This window comes from Sturnira hondurensis, unplaced genomic scaffold (assembly GCF_014824575.4).
Source record: "Sturnira hondurensis isolate 20B ecotype Veracruz unplaced genomic scaffold, ASM1482457v3 Scaffold0010448, whole genome shotgun sequence".
Lineage (NCBI taxonomy): Eukaryota > Metazoa > Chordata > Mammalia > Chiroptera > Phyllostomidae > Sturnira > Sturnira hondurensis.
This window is the reverse complement of record NW_028083079.1, coordinates 6,193,662-6,215,774: the sequence shown is the minus strand read 5'-3', so window position 1 is coordinate 6,215,774 and position 22,113 is coordinate 6,193,662. Positions and strand designations below refer to the sequence as shown.

General features: G+C 41.2%; 1 protein-coding gene across 1 annotated transcript in view; it reads left to right on the top strand.

The window, feature by feature from the left end:
• Positions 1-1,574: 1,574 nt before the first annotated feature.
• The window catches only part of MEGF9 (multiple EGF like domains 9), a 94,899-nt gene continuing 74,360 nt past the window's right edge, over positions 1,575-22,113 (top strand). The window contains exon 1 of the mRNA XM_037059159.1: positions 1,575-2,303. Within this exon, the coding sequence (XP_036915054.1) occupies positions 1,700-2,303 (604 nt within the window). The 5' untranslated portion in view covers positions 1,575-1,699. The remainder of the gene's footprint in view (positions 2,304-22,113) is intronic.

Genomic DNA, 22,113 nt, shown 5'->3' with positions numbered 1-22,113 from the left:
AACCAAAACAAAACAACCCACAGAAAATACACATAATGTACACAGATAGATACTAGCTCCCATATAAGCTCACACAAATATGGATAATACTCATACACACAGATTCACAAGATGTTGATGTTTTCAAGCACAAGCGCGTACATATTCTCCTCTCCACCCACTACTCTTGTAGGTAAATAAATGCATTTTTGCATTAACATATACACAAGTTCACACGCAAATCTCATCCTGCCCTTCTGGTTGGAGGCCAGTGACTAATGGGCAGCCATGCACAAAGGCAAGCCTCATACACAGCGGGGGCTAGGAATGGGGTTGGCGATGGGGCTGGGATTAAGCCCTGTCAGATGACAAACGCGCCCCGCCTGGCTCCCTCTGAAAGCTGCTGAGCCGAGGCTGCAGCGCCTGAGTAAGCTCTGGAACCTGGGCGGATGGGGCGAGGCCGAGCGCCAGAATCCAACCTCATAGGGTTTAGTGTCACCCAAGGTCAAGTTCTGCTACCAGACCCACCCCAATCCCTGCAAAGGGCGGGCAGCTCCCGAGACACAACAGGGCTGTGGCGTGTGGCTTGTTTTAGCAGCACAGCACCCCGAGAGTACCGGGAGTTAGCATTAACACGGGTTTATAGGGGGGCCGGGCACTGGGGTAAGCGCTTTTCGAACACAATTCTCACAATAGCTCTGTGGGTGGAGGGTAGGGTGAAGTGGGGGTGGGTCAGGCGTGTAACGTCTTCTATTTAGAGGTGAAAAAAATAGAGGTGAGAAAACTGCGCTCAGGCCACTAAACCACTGAGCAGGCGACAGGAGGCTGAGGTTTCATCAGTTGTGTCCTATTTTCCCCGGGGTTTCTGGTAAAGTGTGTGTGATCTTGTCTTCCCAGCGCAGGAAGCTGGCACCTTCCGCTCCTGATGCGTCTCTAGACACCCCGTTCTGCTCGACACAGAGCCTGGCCCACAGCAGGTGCCTGGGGAGGGCGTGGGTCTTGGTTCAACAATGCCCTCAGTTTCTCCATCTCTGAAATGGGAATGGCAGCGCAGACGTCGTAGGGCCAAGATCACGCTCTGCTGGGCAGCAGAGGCAATGCCGGACTCTGCATCCTTGCTGCTGTCGCCCTCGCCCATCGCGGGGGTTCCAGCCCAGTTCACACCCGAGTGCGGCGCCGGCGCCCCATTGTTCAAGAGGGCATGCAAGCTCCCGAGTTCCTATTCCCCGCCCCGGGTCGTGCTCGCCGCTCAAAGGAGCAGACGACTTGGCCCGGTGTCTGCCGCGCGGGGCGCGTCCTTTGTCTACTCCGCGGCGTCCGGTGCCCGAGGCCCGCGCCCCGCTTCTCGGGTAGACAAAGCCCGGGCTGCCGCGAGCGGGACCTACCGGAGCAAGGCTCGCACCACCCTCCTCCCGCCTTGGCACCGCCCCCTCCCCTCGACGCCCTCTGATTGGTCCGAGAGGCTACAAAGAGGCCGGAGAGCGACGGGGTCACGTGGGCCAGCGCGGCTTCTCATTGGTCAGGAGAGGCTGCCAATCGGAGAGGGCGGGCTGTCCGCGCCCGGCCGGGTCGTTCCCTCCGAGCTGGGGCCCGCCCGCGGGGCCGGCCGCCTGTCAGAGGGAGGCGGCGATGGTGCGCCCGGTGGCGGTGACGGCTGCGGCGGCTTCCCCGGTGCGAGTGCAGGGAGGAGAAATGACTGAGCAGCCGACCGACTGAATGAATGAATGGCGGAGCCGAGCGCGCCATGAGGAGCCTGCCGAGCCTGGGCGGCCTCGCCCTGTTGTGCTGCGCCGCCGCCGCCGCCGCCGCAGCCGCCGCGGGGAATGTCACCGGCGGCAGCGCGGCCGCGGGGCAGGTGGACGCGTCGCGGAGCCCGCGGCTGGAAGGCGAGCCCACGCACCCGTTCTCTAAGGCGACGGCTGCCACGACCCAGGCCCCGAAGACCGGACCCCCGCGCGCCACCGTCCACCGACCCCTGACCGCGTCCTCTCCAGCCCGGTCCCCGGAGACGGCCCCTCCTCGGGCGACGGCCGGACCCGCTCTCGCCACCGTCCCGGCGCTGCTCGGCCCCCCGCCGACCACCCCTCCGCCGGCGGAACGCACTCCGACCGGCCCCCGGGCGACCACCCGACCTGCGCCCACCACGCTCCCGACGACCCCCGGCCCGGCACCGACCACCCCGGTAGCGACCACCGTCCCGGCGCCCACCACGCCGCCCACCCCGACCCCGACGCCCGTTCTCCCGCGGAGCAGCAGCAGCGGCAGCGGCAGCAGCGTCCCGCCCACCCCACCTGCCACCGAGGCCCCCACGTCGCCTCCCCCAGGTGAGTCCCCGCGCCTCCTCGTCCGGCCGGACCCTCCCGGCGGCCGCCCATCCTTCCCCCGGCGCCCGGCCTCTGGGACGGGGCTCCTGGCTGGAATGGGTCGTTTCGCGTCCCGGAGGGTCCCCAGATGTCGACCTCCCCCCCTCCGCGGGAGGTCCAGGCTCTGAGAGCCGGCTTCCCACCCGCTTCTGAGTCTTTTGTGCCCCCCGGGCCGGCGTCCTCCTTCCCCTCGGGGCTCCCGGCCTTGGTCGGACGCCCGCGGTGGGCGCAAACTTCGGGGCCGCCGCGCCGGGTGACGGGCGGGGGGAGTTGGAAAGGCAGCGCGGTGCCCCCTGCAACCCACGGGCCGAAAGCTGCGCGCGAGGGAAGCTCCGGTTTCCCTGCTCCTTTCTCCCCGTTTATATAAATATCAGAAGTGCGTGTGACAGGTGGAAGGGATATTGAAAGCATTTTGTTTACAAAGTAGTGCAGAGCGCTTGGGGCCGAAAGAAAAACGGAAACATTGTAATGCGTGTTTCCCCGCAATAAGTGGATTCAGTCGGTCATTTGGGACAGGTGTGTATCTAGGTTGAGCACATTTATAAATTAGGTTAAATCCCTTCCTAGCACCATTTTCCCCCCCCCCCCCGGTCCCTCAATTACAAGGTCAATATGTTTGGACAAATACACAATTTAAGCGGGGATGTCCTTCCCCTCCCCGCCACCCTTTTTCTCTCTTAAAGGAGAATATTAGATTTTGCTGATGCTGATAGATACCCATTTCTGTTTGAGTCCCAGTAGAAAATAAGGTTCTTCCTCCTGCTGGTTGAAGTCTTCAAGCAAAGTCAGGGACAACTCCCATTCTCTCCCCTTTTCGCGAAATGGGCTGGAACTAAGCAAATAAAACCTACCTTGTCCAAACCGTTTGCCTAGATGTACTTAACATTAATGGATCTCTGACCTAATTCTTAGGCTCAGTGATCTATTGCGGAGTCAGGTATGGACTTTGGACTGTAGCTGAGTTTGTAGAGAATTTCACCACATGACTATTAATCTCAACAGTCTTGAATCTTGGGTTCAAGCTTGGCATTGACCTTAGTAGGAACGCAGATTATTCAGTCATAAAAATCCAAGTTTGCAGCTCTTCTAGCTGGATTTTGACCGTGACCTTTGTTGGTCTTGTAGGTAGAGACTGGCCTATTACTGAGAGACAGGAAGCCTAGTGGTTGAGGGTATGAACTCTGGAGCCCACTCTTAGTTTTGAATCCCAGTTCTGCCCCTTATTAACTGCGTAATCTTGGGCAGGTCTCTTAACCTTTCTTCATCTTTGAAATGAAAATAATAATAGTACCCACTTCATAGGGTTGCTGTGCAGATTATATATGACTAGGCTTTTTTGTGGGGGTGGTGGTGGATAGTAAGCATTTGAGGAACCTAGTGGGGACTTGTGGTGTTTTTTATTTGTTTTGGTAAAGGATAATAGACAAAGGATGAATTAGGTGATCTGGAATTGGAAGCACATGATAGCATTTAAGTAGCAAGATCACTTATTGAATCGTTAGTTTATGATAAATAAGTCTGTGTAATTGATATGTTTCATTTTTATTACCTTTGTGTTGTTATTTTTAAATTACAAAGTAACCATTACTTGCAAAAAAAATTACAAACAACCAGAGGTCCTCAAAGGAGCAAGTGAAAGTCACTCCTTTACTGCCTCCAGGTTCCAGTCAGTCCCTAGAGGTTACTATACTGTTAACAGTTTGATCTCTTTTCAGACATTTTTCCGGGCGGATATGAACATACACTCGGGTTTTTAAAAATGGTTTTTAAAAACTCAGCATGAAATAATCCTATATATATTGTTTTGCAACTTGCTATGTACACTTAACTGTGTATCATGGGCTTCCCCTCCCCTCTGTTAGTACCTAAGGTCTACCTTACTATTATTTTTTTTACAGTTGCATTTTTATTTGTAGAACTCTATCATAATTTAACCAATCTCTTATTATAGACACTTAGATTGCTTTTGCACTTCACTTTAAAAAGCACAGAGAAGAATGTGTTCTTGTCAAGTCCATCATATATATTATATTCTCTAATACTTTGGCTGGAGTTCATACACTCCAAATGAATTTTAGATAAAACAAAGCTAGATTGATTATATTTGCAATCCAAACTTTTCAAGGCTTTTCATGGATTAAACTATACCTCTGTCTGCAGGGGTCTGGGTTTCAAGTGTTTTAGGAGGATGCCCAATTTTGGAAGCTCTGTGTTTTAAAATTTCTGTAGTTTGTACCTTTTTTGTGAATTCACCATGGACTGCCTCTGTCTAGTTCTCAGCATATTAATAGGCAGTTGTAGCTTTACAGTGATATAATCAGGTGTGACCTTTTTATCTGAACATGGATGGGTTCTAGTTTACTTCAAACAGTAAACACATCCCTCTGACCCAAGGAGAACTTCTACCTGAATTTGAGAGACCTAGTTTGGCGTGCAAAGTTGGATTCTTCGCGTCTGGGAAGGTGGTTGTACAGGATATTTTATTTTAATGTTCCTCTAAGGGCTGAGAACGTTTGATAATGTATTATGTGATAGGATGTGTCTTCTAGCTGCCCTTTGAATTAATAAGAATTTCTTTTGTGAAGGTCTAGCTGAGAGCTCTTGCCTGCCCCTCAATTATGGCCCTCTTTTATTTACAGGGACAACTGATAGCAAACTGAAACTAATTGCCCAGCAAGCAGGCACTTTCCCCTCCTGCAGACCTGGCAAAACATTCGGCCGATTGGTTGGCTGGGTAGGACACTGTAAGGAGGGTGAAGGGAGAGGCTGTGATACTGTAGAATAATAGTTATATCAGCAGTAAGAGACTAAGGTGATGACAGGTGTTTGATTTTTAAAGTTATAGGCCTTTAATGCATCTATTTGACAGATCTGGAGCCCTTATTCTCTGCTACTAAGGTTCTAGTGGAGATGCAAGAAAAAAAAAGGATCCTGTGCTTTCTGTTTGTCTGAATGTGGCCGCCAAGATTGAATGGGGGACTACAGGAGAGAAAATAAGGACCTTTAGGGCCACATGAAACATTAACACTACCTTCTTCCATGGCTCTACATTTTAGGAAATACTTCCATAGACTTAGCTGAAATATTTCTCCTGTAGTTACACAGGCTGGTTCTGGTTGTGCCCTTTGGGGCCATGCAGAATAAGTCTGCTCTCTCTGTGTCATGACAGTTCTTCAGGGATTTGGGGACAGTGATCATGTTCCCTTTGAGTCTGGACTAAATACCTTCGGCTCCTTCCACTGTTCTTTATGTGACATGGTTTCAGATCCCCTCACTACCCTGGTCATCCCTCTTCTGGACTTTTTCAGTCTTTCTGTGTCTCTCCTGAAGTGTGGAACACAGAGTTGAACGTAATGCTCAGGATGAGCTCCAGCTAGCTGTAGCAGAGAGGGCAGTTACCTCGCTCTTTCTGGATGCTGTTCTGTGGTTGATGTAGTTGTTTCTCATCAGTAGCTTTTTTGGCAGCCATACTATGTTGTTGACTCATGGAGTCCATTAAGATAGTTGTCTTTGTTTTGTTTTTCTGTTTTAATGTGCTAGATGAGCCTTCCTTTATTCTGGATTTGGAAATTCTTCTTATTTTTTAAAGTATAAGCTGAGACATTTGCCAAACATTCAAGATTTATCATGCTAGGCTCAACCATCCTTTTAGATCCCAGGTCTGTCAGTGGACTCCGCCCAGTTTATTCATGTTCATCTACAGGGTGTTCCTATAGACAGACTCTGAGGACAAGTTAGAGCAGGTTATTCTTGCCTCACAGGGCAGAATAAATTTAGGGATGTTAAACAGTTTGGAAGGAAAGGAGAAGTAGTTTAGATTAGGTCTCAAGGGTCTCTTCCAGCTCTACAGTTTTGTGGTGATTTGGTATGCATGATTTCAGGACACATTAATGTCCCCCCAAGAGCCTTAATAATCTATTTGTAATTGAAGTTAAGAATATAGGCTTTGTTTAAGCAAGTACTAAATTTAGAATTTGAAAATCTGACTTTGATGACCTGTATATAAAATATTACAACTGGATTTTATTTAAAAGGGACATTCTGGATATGTGGGACCCACCTCACTGTACTGGGAAATATTTTCTTCATCCTGAAATTAGCTACTGCTAGGCTCAGGGTCTTATTTGCTTGTAGTTGGTTATGAAGATGCCATTCATTTTAAGGAAATAGAAGTTATTCAGGCTTTGAAGGTAATGTAGGTCCATAGTCTTATCCATGTGGAGCTGGATGTGTGTCCCAATTTAGAACTTTTCAGGTTTAAGGAAGTTAATAAGGACGCCACAGTGAAGTTTGGGGCAGCATATACAAACACATAAACATATTTGCATCAAAATGAATATATGTTCACACTGAGTGGGATAAATAAAGACTATAAATAGCCTTGCATTCAGGTTTTGCTGCTAAATGAGTTTTAGAAAAAAAATCGGTTTTTGGAGTTCCTGGTATTTAGCATCAGGTTTGAGGGATTGTAGGCCACTGTAATAGTAATTGCAAATACATGTAGTACTTACTACATCAAAGGCAATGTTCTAACTGCTTCATGTAAATGAATGTTTAATCTTCACAATTAGCTATAATCAAGTTACTATTATTTTCACTGGATTGATAAGGAAACCGAAATTCAGAGCAGCTCAGCTGTGGCAGAGCCTGGATTCAGACCTAGTCATTCTCGTTCCAGAATCTGTATCTTTGGCATTTAAAGAAGTAGTTACATAGTAGAGAAGAGATGGAAACCATTTTGCTAAAATTATTGGTTCTTGGATACTAATCTGAAAAAAGTTCCGCTCTTCTTTGGCAGTTCCTGCCTTCACTCCATTGTGCACTATTCATTCACCTTCTCAGATTTTCTGTTTTACAATATTTTACAGCTGTGATTTTAAGTTATAGCTCTAATCCTTCCTTTGATTTGGTTCTAACATGGTCTGTGATAGAGAAAACTTTGACTGTATGTAGTCTTTTTTAGGACCAGGCCCAGGGACTTCTCAGATTCACTATATCTTATTCCTGGTCTAAATTCCTAGCTTTCTGTAGAAATTCCTTAGTCTGATTAGTTTCTGGAACAAAATAGTTAAAGTCCAGAATATTAGTTTCCATTTTTCTGAATTATGTCCCCAGGAAGCCTTCTGGCTAGTTGAAAATTTACACATTGATATAATCTATCTAGGTCTTTTTATCTTGATTTTTTAAAAGACCCATAAAATTAAAGTGTGCATTACTTTCATCTCAGCATTTCTGAACAAGTATATATTAACTTCCAGATGTCCTGACACTCTTATAAAAAGAATGGAAGAAAAGTATCATGGTGCTGTTTTTTACTGATGGGTAAATTAGGGGCAAAGAGATTACCGCTCTAGGGCACGTCATAGATCAGAAGAGAATAGAACTATAAGATTGTGTTTGGCTGAAAGATGGTGTTAGATTATATTTTTAGGTATAAATAGCTTTAATTTATATTTTTGCCTTTGTCTTTTGTTTGTTTTCTTTAGATATGATATAAAAACCTCTATTACTAATGTTGAGACACCTTTTCTGGGGTCACTTAATTTTTTTTTAAAGAATACATTTTGTTTTATCTATTTTTCATTAGAAAAAACTACCGTAATCATACTGGTAACTTTGAAGGGAGATTTTAAAGAATTGTGATGAAAGAGGTAAAGATAATGTCTGGATACTGTGTATTTGGATTACAATACAGGTTTACTCAAAATAATTGTCTTTTTAGATGTATCTAAGTACATGTGATAAATTTGTGTCAAAATAATTCCTCTGGTAATGCTACTGTTCCACAGATCTTTGTTATTGTCAGGATAAATCTTTCCCTATTACTTTTCCTCCATTAAAAATATCTTTCTTTAAAAAATCCTTCTTTTGTCCCCCTTGCTCATTTTTTCACTTTAAACTCCCTTATGTTTCTCTCACTCTTGTCTCTTATTCTTAGCCTCGCCCATTCTTTCATGTTCTTTAAGGAACAAAACCATCCTCTCTGTTTAACAATTTACCACTTTGTCCTTCTTCAGTGCTTCCTCAAAGCCCAATTCTTCCAAGAAGGCTCTCTGGGGGAACAAAAAGTCCTTGAAGATGTCCTGGTAACAGGGTGCACAGGGCTGAACACTTTGCACTCAGCACAAAACCTTTCTCTGTGACTTTGACTTTTTTCCTTCAAGTTTGTTTTTAGTCTATTTAATTTAGGTATTAAGTCCACTTGATAAGAAAATGTCATCATTTATACAATATGCAGGACTGGGTATTCTCTCTTTTTGAAAAGAAAGATAAGAAAAATGAGAAAAAAGATTTTGTTTTTACTCTGGGATCTCTTTAATTGCCCAGCTTCCCCTCTCTGCCCCCTTTCTCCTAAGGAACCATATAGAAAAAACTGTCATAATAGAAGTTACATGTCTCAGTAAAAACAATCAAGTACTTTGAGTAAGTAATTAAGCAAATTTCTTTTTCTGTTTATTAATGCAGTATGAGCTGTGTTTTGGGGTAGGTGGACTGGGGCTGCGTACCAGTATAAAGGGTTTAATTTGGTCGAGAAACAAATGTTTGATCTTTTGAATGACAGAATTTCCCCTGCAGAAATCTTATTAGAGTTCATAATGAACAGGGTGCTTCTAATAATGAAAAAGTGTGCAGTGTTTTACAGGTTACAAGGTGCTCTTAGAATCTCCAAGACTTTGACATCCATATTTTGTTAACTTTTGGGTATTTTTAAAAAATATTTATTTAATTATCTTTAGAGGGGAAGGGAAGGAGAGAGGAAGAGAAACATCAATGTATGATTGCTTTCTCGTGCATCCCCTGCTGGGAACTGGCCCCTGCTGGGAACTGGCCTGCAACCCAGGCATGCGCCCTGACTGGGAATCGAACCACGATTGTCTGGTTCCCAGGCCCGTGCTCAATCCACTGAGCTACACCAGCCAGGGCTTAACTTTTGGGTATTATATGAGCAAATAGAGGCTTAGCTCCTGTCCTCTGTTGGTAATTTTATTGGTGAATATTAACAAAATCTTTACAGGTTTTGGTGGGTTTCACACTGATATTTTGTATTTTGAACTGTTGTATTTTAAATTTATTTCATTAAGTGTAAATTTTTGACTGGTTTAGCTACCCATATTTACAGGGTGGAAAAAATGGTATTTGGAAAAGAAGATTGCTTAGGCTTCCTATTTTCTTTCATAGACAATATATGGGACTGAATGGTATGGAAGGAGCCCAGTATTCATTGAAAGCAAATGGTGCCCTGGCCAGGCGGTCCCGTTGGATGGAGTGTCTCCTGTACACCGAAAGGCTGCAGGCTTGGTTCTGGGTCAGGACACATACCCACACTGCGGGATTGATCCCCAGTTGGGACACATACAGGAGACAACTATTGATGTTTCTCTCTCACATCGATGTCTATCTGTCTGTCTCCCCTTCCATCCTTCTCTCCTCCCCTCTCTCTCTAAAAAAAAGTCAGTAAAATATATCTTTGAGTGAGGGTTTAAAAAAAAGAAAGAAATGCTGATGGAGATAACAAAGGTGAATTACAGAACTTGATTGAGAGTCCCATGTAAATCTCACTTCTTCAGATTGAAATATGATTTACTTCTTTCCTAGTGTATGAAGCTCTTTAGAATTATCTTAACATTATTTTAGTTGTAGTACCTCACATCAGTGTGCCAGTAGCAAAGAGACACAGTACTCCCTCATTTCTCTGTTCTTTTTAAAAAAATATTTTTAAAAAAGATTTTATTTATTTATCTTAGAGGGGAAGGGAAGGAGAGAGAGAGAAATATCAGTGTGTATGGTTGCCTCTCATGTGTCCCCTGCCGGGAACCGGGAACTGGGAACTGGCCTGCAACCCAGGCATGTGCCCCTACTGGGAATCGAACCGCGATTGTGTGGTTCGCAGGCCCGCGCTCAATCCACTGAGCTACACTAGCCAGGGCTCATTTCTCTGTTCTGATCTAATATTTAACACTTCGGCAGGAAAGGTAATTAATATTAATTGGGAAATATTATATGCCTAGGTATCAGGATTTAAAAAAATATACATCATGTTATTTAATTCTTCAATAATGCAGTAGTTACATATTATTGTTCTTACTTTATAGGTGGCAAATACGCAGATTTAGAAATGTAAAGTAGCTTGCTTGCACCCATCAGGTTTATGAAGTCCGCAAGGGCAGGGACTTCTGTTTGTTTTGTTCACAATTCTGTCCCCAGTGTTCAGACTAAAATAGAGTCTCAATAGATATTTGATGATTGAATGAATGAAAAAAGGAATTTGTTTGTAGCTGACTACAGTGGCAGTGTATTCTTAAGGAAGATTATGTAATCAACCTCATGGTCTTTCCCTTAGTTTAAAAATGAAATTTTCTTTTTCCCTTTGCTACTTATGGCAAATTTCAAGAGTTCCTTGAAATCTGGCAAATTACGTTAGTTATTTATTATTTATTTATTTTTAGTTAAAGGAGGATCAGCAATAGACAAACACAGGATGACTTTTGTAGAAAGAGCAGCTAAGTTGGAAGAGCTGAGCACTTGTCTGTAAGACATGGGGCCCTGGGTTATTTCTCAGTTTTTCCACCAGTTCTGTGACCTTGGGCAAGCAGTTTCATCTGTAAAATGAGAGAACGGGACTAGATTTGTGGGTTCTAAACTGTATTATTTTGGGACTTTGGGCCCCTTAGATGTGTTTGAGAAGGCAGGAGAGGACAGTGGAAGCCCAGTGGGTTACTTCCGGGCCCTTCACCTGCAAGTCTCCGCCCAACATCATCATCCCCACTTGAATTTGCTCAGTTCTCGTATGGCTTATATGCTGGGTTTCTTTCAGTAAAGATTTTTGAAATAGGAATTCTTCTTCTTTACATTTCTGTAATAAAGAAATTATAGCAAGTTATGAACTTACTATATTATGGATATAATACATAAGTATTATGCAGGCATTCAAATACTTACATTATATTTAGTAGCAATGTACACCGGAGGAGAGAAATACACCAAAATGTTAAGTGGCTAAAGCTAAATAATGGGATTATGGGTCATTTTAATTGTGTTCTTTGTGTTTTTCTGAAATTTCCAATGAATCTATCCAATTTTAACTTCTAATTATAAAAATAAATAAAATGAAATAAATGTTGTGATAAGGTTGGTAAGCCTATACTTGTATGGGATCGTGTTAGGTGATATTACCTAGGGCCACTAACTGTAATTTCTGCCACTGACTTAGCAATTTTGATTTGCATCAGAGATACTTGCCTAGTCTCAGTGAGTTGTGGTTCTGAAGAAAGGAGATTGCTGAATACAATACCCAAGAAAGGAAACTTTCCTGAGCCCTGACAAATCTTAAACTTATGGTAGGGATGACGTACGTAAGATTTGGTATCTTTAGGGGGGTTTAAGATCTTAGATGAGACTGAAAACAGAGCTGTTGTTTTTATCCATATTTTTTTGTTTCAGGAATTTAAAGCATGACTTAAAATTAATGGACATAACTTATTAAAGTCATTTATGTTTAAATTATGCAAAATTGAATTTATGGCATTGTTTACAGCCTTTATTAATAGAAGATCTTTGATTAGATATTCTTTTAAAGTTTTAAAGCTCTCAATAGTTTGGTTTTATTCGTCCTCATGTTTTGCAATTAGATCAGATAGGATTGCTTTTATACTGATAATATAACAGCTGTTTTATATGATACCCTTGCTAGGGAGACAGCTAAGTTCAGAGGGGAAGGGAAATTTATTCAATTGGAAAAAGGAATGTATTCTGATTAGTCACAGGGAAAATGATAAGGAGTAGGAATGTTTTCAACCTGGCTAGAGAATGTTAAATAACCTTTATTTAGCAAGTTTTAGGTTGATTTTGAAAACTTTTGTTTCAGTCTTGCATGCTTCCCAGAAACTGGCACATTGTCAGGGATCATATTAAGTTTTTATTATTTATTTTTAAAAATCGAGTGTTTTTACTTGATGCATGTGAGCAAAAAGAAGAGGTTAGGAGTAGCATTGTTAAGTATAAGGAGAACATCATATTCTCTATGACCATTTTCATTTTGGAAATGGTCTTTAAAGGTGAAATTCCTTTAAAAATATTCTAGGGAAAGTTTAGATGTTGGCATCTCTGAAGGAAATTGGGTAAATTGAGTAGCTTTTGGGTTCTCTTCAGTCCTAGCTATAATTTATAGGGATGTAATGGTAGGTTGGGAAGGGTTACTGGACATAATGGGGGATAAGAGGGGATGTTTGGTATTCCAACATATTTATCCTGTTTTATTTTTTATTGAGGCTTGATTAGAGGAAGGCACTGAGCTTTTTCTGGCATAGATTTCTCATTTGACTTCAAATTCATTGTAATCCTACAGTGTGTTTTGATTTATCTGTTCTACATGAACTGCATTAACAATATGGCCCCACCACCCATTGATGTTGTGTGGGTTAATGAATAGTTACAATGTATACCAAAACACAAAGTGATCTAGCTGTTGGGTATTATTATACCAAGTTGTTGGGATATTGCCTGCAAACCTATCCTGTTCAACTGGTTTTACTTTTTAAGTTAGTTTGTTGCACCAACTTGTCCATGAAGGCAGAGTTGAATGGTCCAGCTAATCAGTGGAATAGCAGTCAGAAGCACCAAATTCCAATCTTTATTTCCATTTACTTTGTGAGTTCTTGAGCACATTTTTAAATGGCTCTGTGACTTAGTTTCTCTGACTGTACAATAAAGCCTGTTACTTACTTCCAGTCTCCCAAGTTTTTTGATAAGTTATGCATGTAAATGATGGTGGGCTTTTCTCAAAAACAGAGGCTTTATAGAATTCAAACTGTTTTCTAGTATTCTTTCCTGATTGCATGGTTTAATAGCTTTCAGTGTAATGTGAACAAGTTAGCTTTTGATTAAACACAACAAAGAAGCAAACATACATTTATAGGTGACTTCTTTATGCTAAAATATTTTAATGCCATTTTGTAGTTAACATATTTATGTAGTTTATACACAATTATATACTATGGTATTGTCAAAAGATTTGGTATCCTTCAGTGTTATTTTTCTTCCTGTACCACCTTGAGAAAATAAAATAATCTTTATATTAAACTCACAAAATAAGTAAGTTGTGCTTTTGTAGCTCTTTAATATTATTTTTAGTTGAGCTCTGTAGAATGGGTTCTACTTAATCATTTTTATAATTATAAAATAATATATATTTTAGAAAATATAAAAAAGATAAAAAATGAATCCAGATATAACTAAAGTTAACATTGTAGTGTTAACTACAGAATTTTTCTTATATCAATACTTATTTTAGCCTCCTCCCTACCATTGAGATACTTCTGTATTGCTTTGAAATTGCTATTTAATGTAACATATTTCAAATATTGTTCTGTAATATATTTCAAGTATTTTAACACTGTGAAATGGGACACTTTTTAAACAAAGTTGAAAGAAGTATTACTGAGGCTATTTCTATAACTTAAGTGATCAAACTCTGAGTGCTCATTATGTTCCAGATACTATATTAGGTGCCTCCTAATAGTTACAGAAAAACTCTTACCATAAAGCTTTTTAATCACTGACTGAGTTTAATATTTTGTTACTGCATACATTGCTTCATTTCTCACAGCAATAAGTGAGGTCACTTATTTGTTATGAAAACAGAGGTGTGGGTTGGATTTAGTACTCTTTTGAAGTCAAGTATATAGCAGATCAAAATGGGAAAAAATTAACCACATTTGAATTACTTGTTGCCCTGTTGCCCTAGCTGGTGTGGATCAGTGGACTGAGTGCTGGCCTGCGAACTGAAATGTTACCAGTTTGATTCCCAGTCAGGGCACATGCCTGGGTTCTGGTCCAGGTCCCCATTTAGGGGTGTGTAAGAGGAAACTGATTGATGTATTTCTCACGCATTAATGTTTCTCTCTCTTTCTCCCTCCCTTCACCTGCCTCTAAAAATAAATAAATAAAATCTTAAAAAATAATTATTTGTCATGTCACCAAAAAGAATATAAATCCATTTTTAAAATATATTTTATTGATTATGCTATTACAGTTGTCCCATTCCCCCCCTTCATTCCCCTCCACCCTGCACACCTCCCACCCACGTTCCCCGCCTTTAGTTCTTGTCCATGTGTCACAAGTTCTTTAGCTTCTACATTTCCCATACTATTCTTGCCCTCCCCCTATTTCCTACCTACCATCTATGCTACTTATTCTCTGTACCTTTTCCCCCCTTCTCCTCCTCCCACTCCCCTGTTGCTAACCCTCCATGTGATCTCCATTTCTGTGTTTCTGTTCCTGTCCTAGTTTTTTTATTTAGTTTGTTTTTGTTTTAGGTGTGGTTGTTAATAATTGTGAGTTTGCTGTCATTTTACTATACATGCTTTTAATCTTCTTTTTCTTAGATAAGTCCCTTTAACATTTCATGTAATAAGGGCTTGGTGATGATGCACTCCCTTAACTTGACCTTATTTGAGAAGTGCTTTGTCTGTCCTTTCATTCTAAATGAGAGCTTTGCTGGATAGAGCAATCTTGGACGTAGGTGTTTGGATTTCATGAGTTGGAATACTTCTTTCCAGCCCCTTCTTGCCTGCAAGGTCTCTTTTGAGAAATCAGCTGACAGTCTGATGGGAACTGGTTTGTAGGTGACTGTCCTCTTATCTCTTGCTGCTTCTAGAATTCTGTCCTTGATTTTAATCTTGGCTAATGTAACGATGATGTGCCTTGGGGTGTTCCTCCTTGTGTCCAACTTGTTTGGGACTCTCTGAGCTTCCTGGATTTCCTGGAAGTCTATTGCCTTTGCCAGATTGGGGGAGTTCTCCTTTATTATTTGTTCAAATAATTTTTCCACTTGTTAGTCTTCCTCTTCTGGTACCCCTATAATTCGGATGCTGGAATGTTTAAAGATGTCTTGGAGGTTCCTAAGGTTCTCCTCATTTTTTTGAATTCTTGTTTCTTCATTCTTTTCTGTTTGGTTGTTTCTTTGTTCCTTCTGGTCCACTCCATTGATTTGAGTCCCAGTTTCTTTCCCATCACTGTTGGTTCCCTGTGCATTTTCCTTCATTTCGCTTAGTGTAGCCTTCATTTTTTCATCTAATTTGTGACTGAAATCAACCAATTCTGTAAGAATCCTGACTACCAGTGCTTTGAACTATGCATCTGATAGGTTGGCTATGTCTTAGTCGCTTAGTTGTATTATTTCTGGAGCTTTGATTTGTTCTTCTGTTTCAGCCATTTTTTTTGTCTTGTTGTGCTGGTCACATGGTGAGGGGTGGAGCCTTAGGTGTTCACCTGGGTGGGGTAACCCAGTAGCTGTGTTGTGATGTTGTATGTGGGGGTGGGGTCTGAGAGGGAACAATGACACTTACTCCACTCTCTGTTGGACCTCAGTCCCTTCTGCCGCTCCCCCCAAGCAAACTGGGCCCTTCTGGTGCTGGTTTCCATGTGGGTGGGCTTGTGTATGTTCTAGGACCCTGCGGGTCTCTCCAACGAACTCTCCTGTGAAAGTCTCTTCTTCTGGCACCTCAGCCCCCACAGGTGTTTTCAATCGGTATTTTGAGGCTTTATTTATCTGAGCTGGGACCCTGGGTTACGCAGTCTGTCTCGCTCCCCAGTTATCTGCATGCAAATGTGGCAATGCCCCGTCAGCTGGCTGCCTTGCCTGCAGTGCCTCGCTTCACACTCGTCCCCTCACTGGGTCTGCCTGTTGCCACCCCGAGCCTGGGGTCTTCCAACAGGCCCAGGGTCTGCCCGTTGCTGCCCCGGGTGCCTTGCGCACCTGGTGTCACTGCTTCTTGTGTCGCAACCCCTCTCTGCTCAGCCGACTGACTCCGCCCCGCCTACCATTCTGGGTGAATGTGTCTATTTCAGCTCCTTGGCTGTCTGACTTCCATACAGTTCAATTTCCTATCAGTTCTGGTTGTTATTTTGTTTCTAAATTTTTGTTGCCTTATTTTGGTCATGCTAGGAGGCACAGTGTGTCTACCTATGCCACCATTTTGGCCGGAAGTCCATAAATCTATTTTGAATAGAAATCTCAGACTTTATATGATGCTTCACCTGAGACTTGGCACTCCTTGGCAGAACCAAACCAGTGACTATTTTTCTTGTGTTTGTTCCAGAATAAGCATGATATCTCTATGGTTCAAGTGGGCCCCAACAGCCCAAAGCAATCTGGAACCAAGCCAGGCATTTAGTTTTTCAGTTCTGTGATGAGGGAAGTCAAGGTGCTCATCTGCCTTGCTCATACCTTGCCAAAGAAGGCCTAGGTGCTGGGCTGGAGAATATGCCAAAGTATGGCTCTGGCCTTCAGGAAATTGATATCTGTTTTACACAATAATCTCTATTCTCTGAAATTTGCAAAGAAAGGGCTATGACTTTCAAATCAAAGCAATAACAAACCATAGTGTTATTGAGATAAGATTAAATTATTAATGCACACAAACCATTTTAGACGTGCTTAATAATCAGTACATAGTAAGCCCTGGCTGGTGTAGCTCAGTGGATTGAGCGCGGGCCTGCAAACCACACGATTGCAGTTCGATTCCCAGTCAGGGCACATGCCTGGGTTACAGGCTAGTTCCCAGCAGGGAACTCACAAGAGGCAACCATACATTGATGTTTCTCTCCTTCTCTCCTTCCCTTCCTCTCTAAAGATAAATAAATAAAATCTTTAAAAAAATAATCAGCACATAGTAACACTCAAAGTTAGCTATCATTATCATTAATAATTTTTGTTATCTATTCACAATGTTTGAAAATAGAGAAAACTTGGTCAATTCTAGATTAATAAATTTATGAGCTTTCTGGAAACACTCTGTAGACTGGTAATCAGGAAGATCTGTACATTGTTACAGGTCAACCTTTCTAACAGGCGGTTCTAAGGTGCAGAGTGGGACCAATAAGCGTGACCATATCCTATTCTGTCATAGTGGTTCAGGTGAAGCCACATTATCCTGTGACATGTTGCAGATACAACAGTAATGGTATTGCTCAGTACCGGACTAAAGGGAAGTTGTTTTCAAAAAGCAAATGCAATTGGTGTAACTGGCTGGTGTAGCTCAGTAGATTGAGTGCAGGTTGTGAACCAAAGGGTCGCTGGTTTGATTTCCAGTCAGAACACATGCCTGGGTGGCGGACCAGGTCCCCAGTGAGGGCCATGTGAGAGGCAACCACACATTGATGTTTCTCTCCCTTTCTTTCTCCCTCCCTTCTCCTCTCTCTAAAAATAAATAAAATCTTTTTAAAAAGCAAATGCAAAGACAGGACTCCATGAAGCAGCCATTGTCCAGTTCTGGCGGGTGTTTTATAGGTATCTGGGATCTTATATAGGTATCAGGCCCTAGCCTGGTATATGGAAATGACGTGGTAAAGTGAAAAGTAAGGCTGGTTTATAGAAAGATGTGAACACTCAGTTTTATATTGGTTACACATTGGTGTTTCTGAGAGCCCACCGAATACGACATGCTCATACACACTGCACGTCAGAATAGCCTCCCTGGGCCTCTATACCGTTGTCTGTGACTTGAGGATGATATTGATGGCCTCACAGGGTTCTTGAGTGTTGACCTAGAACTGAAACCCAGCTGTCTGACTTAAAAGTCTGGGCCCCTTTTTTCTTTTGACTAAACTGTGCTGCATTGCCAGAGCAGATGGGAGTAGCTGAAAATGAAATAAGGCAGTCAGTGATACAGAGCACATTTAGGGTTCTGTTTTTATTGCCTTTCTTAACCTCCCCCAGCAAGCCCATACATTGTCCTTCTAAGCACTCATTCTGAATTACACAGTGACTCAGGTTTGATTTCAGTAGCTACTGTGAAAACCAAAATTAGATCAAAGTGTGTTTCTCAGAGGTAGATAAGGGTGTGGAGTGGAGATGGGGAGAGATGATAATCCTGGAAATTAGTTGAGAGTAAATAGGTAGACAACCATGATAAATGTAAAGCAGAACTGAAGAGTAACTATGAGGTTGTCTGCTCAGTGCCAGAAGGATTGGTGCTAACAGAGACTGTAATGCTTATTAGCATTTGGCAAGAAACACCACACACTGCAAAATGGTAGTATTGATTGTTCTGAACAATAAAGCCTTTCATCTTTAACTTAATAGGGACTCTAGAGCAAGATGCTGGTGCAAGACAATATGTGGTAAAAAGTAGCAGGTGATCATTTGGTTCTGTAAAAATCATAGAAGAATCTCAGACTTGCAAATGTAATTCATAGTTCTGCCAGTTTTCTGAGGGTGCATCCCCCATTTTATAAACTTCCCTTGTTACTTGAAGGTCAGACAAAGGAGAACTATTATTTCATGTATAGACCCAGCTACTTCTTTCTTATTCAGTTGCAAAATATATTGATAGATGATGTACACAATTTTGGAGGATTTGTATTTGTTAGAAAGAATTAAATAACTTTAATGTATGGCATCAGGACTCAACAGTAACATTCTACAGGTTGAACTATACAATTGTAGCTGTGGAGAATACATATACAGTGCAAAACCTGGGCATATAATTCTCCTAGTTAGTAATTTAATATGATAATTGCACTTCAGTATAACTCTCCCATTTAATCACACAAGTGATTCCAGCCCATAGTGCTTCAGTTTCTTAATATGACTTGAGGTGTCTTCATAATTTCTCTGTAATAATTTCCTACCACCCTTTTCCTTATGCTCTCAACTTCAGCACAAATTGCTTATATTTCCCCACAAATACCATGCTTATTATTATTAATAAAGAAATAGTCTGTGTGAGATACTAAGGGCTTTAAATGAATTATCATGACCTTATTTAATTCTCAAAGAACCTAACAAGAAATATGTATTTTAATTCCCACTTTACTAAGCAGAAATTGAGGCTTTGAGAGACTAAATACAGTACATTGAGCAAGGTCTCATAGCTAGTAAAATGTAGAACCTTGATTCAAATTCAGGTCTGTGTAGTTTCAAAGCCGCCTCTCTTAATCAGTAAGCTAACTGGCCTGTAGTTACTTTGCTTATGCTCTTCCCTCTGCCTGGAATTTCCTTCTCTTCACTTTTAATAAGAGCCTTAATTGTAAGCAACAGAAATGGCATTTATTAAAAGGATATTGAAGAGTTCACAGAATCTCCTAGGGGACCAAATTCAGGACGTGGAGCTAGACATAATGCCCTGTTGTGTTGCAGAGAATTCCACTGAATATGCCACTGATACCATGACTGAACATTAGACGCTGCAGTTGCAAACACTGGGTACTGGATACAATGACAAGTACTGCTACATTTTATCATACCGCAGCCATCTTCCCTCCGCCCCTAGGGCCTCATGCTCCCTGCTTTGAATCGTTTGTGTCTAATTCCAAGCCAGGCGAGGGTGCTTGTGATTGCTAAGAGCCTCAATCAGTTGTCTGTGCTCTTGATGTAGGGAAAGCAGGGGAAGAAATAATCTGGCATTATGAAGTTTTGTGGTGGGATAGCAAAGCTTAAAATACCGAGAATTTCCTCAAATAGGAAGAAATTCTGAAATAGTAGGAAATTAGACTATGATACTAAGCTGCCAAAAAGAATGACGCAGATGTCTACCACATCCCTTTCTTTGCCTGACAAACTTGTCTTTGAAAAACATCTATGCAGCCTCCTATACTTTTGTACCTTATATATTATATTACTGTATGTATTATATTTTTTATTACTTGCTATTTAAGAATTCTTGTTTTAAAGTATTTGTTTATTTAACTGACTCTATACTTTGTTCTCAAGTAGCTTATTGGCTATGTCTTATTGATGTTTGTACTCAAACATCTACCTAGGATAGTGTTCAGCACATAGTAAGTACTCAATTAATAGTTGAACTGAACACAAATCCTCCCCCCACCACCACTATTAGAATGTAAGTTCCATAAGGGCAGGAATTTTTGTCTCTCTCCCTGCCCCCACTATATGCCCAGCACCTAGATTAATTCCTAGCATCTGGTAGGATCTCAGCAAATATTTATTGAATAAATAGATACTCCTAAACAGTAAATTGTTTATCTCCGAGAATGATATGGTCAGGTAGATTCTGCCATTGTGAGTGGCAGATTCAAAGAACTATATGATATTTTCCAAATAGACTGCATGTTACAATAAGAGGCTAGAAACTGTCTCATTAATCTCTTGTTATTTCTTCTTCCTATCCAGAAGCATGACCAGAAAAGGGCAATATGGAAATTTGGAATTCTTTCCCAGACCTATCACCATAATCACTAGCCACAAAAATGGCTTAAAATATCATACCTGCTTGACATAAAACATATTTTTATTGTCTCTTTTTGTATAACCAGCTATATCTGGCGATTTCATCTATCCCTGGAAGAAAAGACAGTTGGGCGAACTATCTTGTATCTTGTTTTCAAAAGTATAATAACCTAGGACAGCAGCATTTTACTTTAAAGAAATGAAAGCTCATAACTGTAAAATTATTTGCACGAAGGCAGCAGAGTAGCAGAGATATACTGTAGATCAGAGTTCTGTAGTTTTTAGAGGTTAGCTTTTGGGAGGGAACATAGCACAGTTATGTCAATCGGAAAGAGAACTTTTGTTCAAGCTAATTAAAGAATCATATTGTATTAGTGATAACAATCATCTCTGGAACCAGACTGCCTGGATTTGAATCATTTGCTCCATTACTTACTATCTGTGTGACCTTGGGCTCTGCCTCAGTTTTCTCATCTATAAAATGGACATAATAATAGCATCTACCTCACAGGGTTATTTTAAGGATTAAATGAAGTACTTAGAATGCATGGCATAAGTAGGCCTTCTAAGTGTTAGCTGTTCTTTATATTTTGAATATCTATTTACTTTTCACTACTTCCATTCTTTTTGATTCTTTACTATCGCTGATCTTTTTAAGTGTGAATTAGTAGTGTTACCATATATTACAGAGAACCTGAATCTGAGATGAAGTTGTTTGCCCAATAGTCACATAGCTGTGAAGTACTAGTTAGCTGAGATTCAAAACCAAATCTATTTTGTTTTGAAGCTCTTCCTATCATGTTAAATTAACATGCTAAACATAGGTTGAGTTTAGTGTGCTCTATTATAGCTCTCTAACCACTGTTACTAATTTTAATGCATCTTTTTCTTTCTACCACCTTCTCTCTCTTTTCTGGTTTTTAGTCATTATTTTTTCTCTCCATACCATAGATTTATTTACCATCCTTATTGCTTTTCCTTTAATTCTATGGATTTGTAGTATTCAGGAAGTATGTACTTTACCTGAAAGACCAAAGCATATCCTCATCTACTACTATGACTGTGTCTTTTAAAATTACTTTCATTTTTTGTTAGCCTTGTTGATCTGTATATTAATGGATTTCCAGAAGAGAAGACAGGTATCTGCAATGAGTCAGATAAGTAATTTTATATGTTAGGTAGGATGGCACTTAAGGGAAAATTGCAAAAATTTAGGACCAAAAATTTGGTCCTAAATTCCTTAATTCCAAAAATTTAGGACCATTTCAGTCAGTGTAAAAGATAACACACAATTTTGTCAGAAGCAGAGGCAATATCAAATAATGATGCTGAGTTGCTGCAAAAACTTTGCAACTTAGTACTTTTCTAAGTACTAGTGTGATTATCATTGGTGGACTTATGCATAAAATTTCTCTTGAGAATTCCAAATGGGCTTGATTTTTGTTGCAAAAAATATGTTTACATAAACTTACTCTTTTAGAGAATTATCTCTTAGCATATGATGTTTTTGTTAACAATAGGACTTTTCACAGTTATCAGAAAATGGGGATTTATCTCTGCTATATTTCCTTTAGTTGATAA